The sequence below is a fragment of the Hippocampus guttulatus genome, chromosome 2 (assembly GCF_054856545.1).
Source record: "Hippocampus guttulatus isolate MCC_2025c chromosome 2, RoL_Hgut_1.0, whole genome shotgun sequence".
Lineage (NCBI taxonomy): Eukaryota > Metazoa > Chordata > Actinopteri > Syngnathiformes > Syngnathidae > Hippocampus > Hippocampus guttulatus.
In genome coordinates this window covers 5,381,658-5,387,657 of record NC_141262.1, presented here as the reverse complement: position 1 = coordinate 5,387,657, position 6,000 = coordinate 5,381,658, and the positions used below count along the sequence as shown (strand labels likewise).

Here is a 6,000-nt window from a genome sequence, read left to right as displayed (position 1 = left end):
TAATCTTTTGAAAATGCATTGCTTTTTGTGTTTTTGGGAGTTTCAAAACACTTAGTCTGATTTACAGGCGCAATTGTGAGACGTATGAAGGGTACAACTACCTGCGTGCAACACGATTGACAGATCCTGTAGTAGCAGGAGGAACAGTAAGTGCGTGCGATGACGCGCGTGAGTGATGTGTGCGTGCGTGTGCATGTAACAATGGAAAGCGACTGAGGCGGTGCGAGCGCGCTCACCCCCGTCCAATGGGATCGCCGCTGGGAGGGAGCTTGCCCCGACTCCAGCTTTGTTTTAACTTTTTCTAGTGAGACTTTGCCGAGTAGCGGCGCAATGTTGAGCGCAAGCGTGAGTGGACCGTTATTCGTATCCCTCCACGGATGCGCGCAGCTCCTCGGATCCACTTTTACGCGCGGATACTTTGAGTAACAATTCCATGCTCCTTTTTGGGGGGGGGAAATAAACGAGAGAGGGAGGGTGGAAAAGTTTCTTGTGTGTTGCGGGAATGCTTTTCACCATCCCGTGGATGCCGTATTGATGAGGAGTGCACGTCGACGCTGGAGTTAAGTGCTCAAAAGAAGATCAACGTGACAAATTAAGTTTCCAGGTTCCACGTTCGGAACGTTTGGATTATAATGCTCTAGTGTGGATGCATCAAGCTGCACCGGGCTGGCTGACCTGACCATGGCTCGGCTTCACTCACTCCTGCTGCTGCTGTGGACTCTGTCACGCTACTCGGCATCCATGCAAGTCCGCCAAGAGTTTCGCGTGCTGGAGGAGCAGCCCGCGGGCACCTACGTGGGTCAGATAGAGACCCGCGCCGGCTTCACGTACCGCTTCAGCGAGCGCCACAGACTTTTCGCCATCAACGGCAGCACGGGAGTGATCTCAACCTCGTCTGTGGTGGACAGGGAGCTGCTGCAGAGCGATGTCATCAACGTGGTGGTGCTCTCCAGTCAGCCTACCTACCCTACGGAGGTTAGGATCATGGTGTTGGATATTAACGACAACGCGCCCGTGTTCCCGGATGCATCTATCGTGGTGTCTTTCAAGGAGGATGCCAGCAGCGGCCGGCAGGTCATCTTGGACACAGCAACCGACTCTGACATTGGGAGTAACGGCGTGGACCACACCACCTACAGAATCGTGAAGGGAAACCAACAGAGGAAATTCCGCTTGGATATTACCGTCAATCCCAGTGGCGAGGGCGCATTCCTGCACCTGGTGTCGACAGGGGGCCTGGACCGGGAGCTCACGCCCTTCTACCAGCTGCTCATCGAAGTGGAGGACAAGGGGGACCCTAAGAAGTTTGGCTATCTGCAGGTGAACGTCACCATCCAGGACATCAATGACAACCCGCCTGCGTTTGAGCATGAACAGTATGAGGCGAGCGTGTTTGAGGATGCCGCGGTGGGCTCCAGCATCCTGCAAATCACGGCGTCCGATCAGGACGATGGGACCAACGCAGAAATCAGGTATTACCTAGACGAGGGCACCCCCTTCCAAATCGACCCCAAAGATGGGACCCTTACCATAAAACAAAGTCTGGATTATGAAAGTAAGAAAGTGTATTCGTTGACTGTCCACGCGGTGGACAGTGGGGCGCCGTCGTTGTCCGGTAGGACGGAGGCAACCGTCAAATTGTTGGACGTGAATGACAACGACCCTGTGGTGAAGTTCAGGTACTTCCCCACCACATCCAAGTTTGCCTCTGTTGATGAAAATGCACAAATTGGCACAGTGGTAGCACTGCTCACAGTGTCTGATTCAGATTCCCCCACTGCCAACGGTAACATCTCTGTGTCCATCTTAGGTGGTAATGAGCAAAGACATTTTGAGGTGCACACGTCCCCTGTGCCCAATTTGAGTTTGATCAAAGTGGCCAGCGTGTTGGACAGGGAGCGAATTTCCTCATACAACCTAACAGTGTCGGTGTCAGACAATGGCAAGCCAGTGGCGCGCTCGTCTTTTGCTAGTCTTGTGATATTCGTCAATGACATCAATGACCACCCGCCGATATTCCAGGAGGCGCTGTATAGGGTTGATATCAACGAAGACATCCCCAAAGGCAGCTACATAAAAGGGGTCTCTGCAACAGATGGCGACTCCGGGCAAAATGCCAACCTACGCTACTCGCTGGTGTCTGGAAACACTTTGGGCTGGTTCACCATCAGCGAAAACAGCGGTCTGGTTACCAGCGCCGCTTTGTTGGATAGGGAGGTTGCGTCGCAAGTTGTTCTTAACATTAGTGCCAAAGACCAGGGGCTGCAGCCCAAGATTTCTTACACAAAGCTGATTGTGAGCATTACTGATGTGAACGACCAAGTGCCCACGTTTACACAGACAATGTATCATGTTTCCATGGTGGAGCACGCACCGGCCGGCACAGAGCTGCTTGTGCTTTCAGCCTCTGATGACGACCTGGGCGAGAATGGGACAGTCCGTTTCTCATTGGATGCCGAGACGGCGCCCGGCCTTCGCAAGCTGTTTCGCCTGGACGCCTCATCGGGGCGTTTGAGCACAGCCGCGGAGCTGGACAGGGAGGATCAGGCCTCTTACTTGCTCCACATCCAGGCAGCAGACACAGGCACGCCCCCGTTGCACTCTGCTGGAAAAGTCAACATCACCCTGAGGGATATCAATGACAACAGGCCCGTTTTTTACCCTGTGCAGTATTTTGCAAACGTGAAAGAGAACGAGCCCCCAGGCACTTTTGCCACTACTGTTTCTGCCACAGACCCCGACTTGGGTCACAACGGCACAGTGAAATATATCATCACAGCAGGCGACACCTCCAAATTTCACATTCACAGCAACACAGGTAAAATTACCACGCTGGCGTCGTTGGACAGAGAAGTCAAAACCACTTATCAGCTGCAGGTGGCAGCTGCAGATGGCGGTGGGCTGCACTCGCACACCCACGCCATTGTCACTGTGACTGTAATAGACACACAAGATAATCCACCCATCTTTAGCCAGAAAGTTTACAGCTTTGTCGTGTTTGAGAATGTGGGCTCGGGAACAGTCATAGGGACTGTGTCGGCCACCACTGTCGATCTAAACTCCAACATTTCCTATCTTATCACCTCGGGGGACCAGAGAGGGCTTTTTGCTGTAAACCCAGCCGGTCAAATCACTGCGTCCAGCCAAATAGATCGAGAAGAGCAGGGCTTCTATCACCTGAAGCTTGTAGCCAGAGCAGGTGAAATAACAGGAGAGGCCTTTGTCAACATCACAGTGAAGGATCTGAACGATAATGCCCCCCACTTTATTCACTCTGTGGAGCATGTGAGCGCTGTGGAGAACTGGAGCACGGGTCACATAATCTTCCAAGCCAAGGCATCTGATCCCGACGAGGGCGCCAACGGCATGCTGGTCTACAGCCTCAAGCAAAACCCCAGAGGACTGTTTCACATCCACGAGAAGCACGGCCTTATCACGCTGACCGGGCCTCTGGAGGTCACCACCACGTCCTACGAGATCGAGGTCTTGGCCTCGGACACGGGGGTCCCCCGTCACACCTCCAGCTTGGTGCTTATCATCAGCGTTTACGACGTGAATGACAATTCGCCTGTGTTTGGCCAGTTCTCCTATGAGGTCGCCATCCTGGAGTCGGAACCTGTCAACAGCCGCTTCTTCACAGTGGAGGCCACTGACAAAGACTCAGGCCTAAACGGGGAGATCATGTATGACATCATTGGCGGCAACACGGGGGACATCTTTGGAATTTTCCCAGATGGGCAACTGTACATCAAAGCAGAGCTGGACCGGGAGCTGCAGGACAGATACAACTTAGTGGTGGTGGCTACAGACCGCGCCGTGGAGCCGCTAAGCGCCACCGTCAATGTCAGCGTGATCCTAGAGGACGTCAATGACAACCGCCCCTTGTTTAACAGCACCAATTACGTCTTTCACTTTGAGGAGGAGCAGACGAGGGGTTCGCTGGTCGGCTTAGTCCACACCGAGGATAAAGACTTTGGGCCAAACAGCGACGTCAGATACTCGTTTGAGACTCCGCAGCCCAACTTCGAGTTGAACGCCATCACGGGGGAGTTGACGAGCACACTGCGATTGGACCGTGAGTCGCTCGTGAGACAAAGAGGCGCCGCTGCCTTCAGCTTCGTCATCATCTCGGCCGACCAGGGTCTCCCTAAACCCCTCAGAGACCAGGCCAAAGTGCAGGTTTACATACAAGACATCAATGACAATGCACCTAAGTTCACCAAAGACATTTACCAGGCCTCCATCTCTGAGTCGGCGCAGAACATGACCCAGCTGCTGCGCGTCTCCGCCTCTGATGTCGACGAAAACAACAATGGACTGGTTCATTATCACATCACTGAGGGCAATGAGGAGGGACAGTTTACCATTGACGAGAGCTCAGGACAAGTCACATTAGTCGGCAAAATGAATTATGAATCAACAGCCTCCTATTCTCTGAAAATAATCGCTGTTGATGCTGGCATTGTGCCCTTGTCCTCCTCCTGTATGCTTAGCATTAGTGTACTGGATGAGAATGACAACACCCCGACCTTCCCCAAATCCTTACTGTCCGTGGACGTGCAGGAAAACATGAGAATCGGCGAGCTGGTGGCCTCCGTGACGGCGAGCGACGCTGACTCTGGCTCGAATGCCGAAATAACGTACAGCATCACCGCCACAAACAACCACGGCACGTTCAGCATCAGTCCCAACACGGGCAGCATCTTTCTGTTCAAAAAGCTGGACTACGAAACACAGTCGTTTTACAAGCTCAACGTCACAGCGAAGGACAACGGCCGACCCCAGCGCTCCTCTTCAATTCCTGTCGTCATACATGTTCGAGATTTCAACGACAACCCTCCCATCTTCACTCCCGGGGACATCTTCAAGTCCATCCCGGAGAATCTTCCGATCTCGGCCTCGGTCATGACAATTACAGCTCATGACACGGACGCAGATATCAACGGGCTGTTGGAGTACTCCATTGTTCAGCAGGTGCCCAGAGGAGGCCACTTCAGCATCGACCCGAGCTCCGGTCTCATCTACACCACCAAGGAGGTGGACAGGGAATTTTCCAACCTGTTTGAGTTGACGGTAAAGGCCACCGACCAGGCTGTGCCGTTTGAATTCCGACGTTTCGCCCTTAAAAACGTGACAATATGGGTCACAGACATCAATGACAACATCCCCACTTTTGTGTCCCAGAATGCCCTCGTGGCCGAGCCCAACATTGTAATCGGCTCCATCCTAACGACGGTGGTGGCTTTTGACCCCGACGAGGGAGAAAACGGGGAAGTGGAGTACGAGCTGGTCGAGGGCGACTCGGACACATTTATCATGGACCGCTACAGCGGCGACATCCGCCTTGCCTCACAGCTGGTGCCCTCCCGCCTCGTGTACACGCTCACCGTGTCTGCCACTGATCATGGCAGCGAGCGCAAGACCTCCAGGACTGACATGACCATCATCCTCCAGGGCCTGGATGGCCCCGTGTTCACGCAGCCCAAGTACATCACCATCCTCAAGGAGGGCCAGCCGCCAGGCACCAACGTGATCTCTCTGGACGCCTCAAGTCCGCGAGGTCCCGGTGGAAAAGTGGAGTACTTCATTGTGGCGGTGCGCAGCGGTGGAAAAGCCGCCGGACGCCTCTTCACCATCGGACGCCACACCGGAGTCATACAGACGGCGGCGGAGCTAGACAGGGAGAAAGGCTCCGACCTCTACCTGGTGGACGTGTACGCAATTGAGACGGACGTGAGCCAGCCAAGGACGCAGCGTGCCGAGGTGAGTCATCTCAAGCGCTTTTTTTTATAGCTCTGTTGTGGGAGTTCATGAACTCTCATGAACTCATGTGCTGGCATTTGTCAGGGATATTATTGAAATCAAGATCCAAGCTGGAATTGAAAGATGGTGACACACAGGCCAAGTAATGCATTTGTCCACTAATTTATTCACTTTTTCAACACAGTTCTGAGGTTTGTTAAACATCCATTTTGTTGGACATTGTGTAAGACGGCCTCG

The 6,000-nt window shown here is 53.5% G+C and overlaps 1 protein-coding gene across 1 annotated transcript in view; it reads left to right on the top strand.

Annotated features, from left to right (window-relative positions):
* Positions 1 to 681: 681 nt before the first annotated feature.
* fat4 (FAT atypical cadherin 4) overlaps positions 682 to 6,000 on the top strand; it is a 111,908-nt gene continuing 106,589 nt past the window's right edge. The window contains exon 1 of the mRNA XM_086106102.1: positions 682 to 5,763. Coding sequence (XP_085962228.1) covers positions 682 to 5,763 — 5,082 coding nt within the window. The remainder of the gene's footprint in view (positions 5,764 to 6,000) is intronic.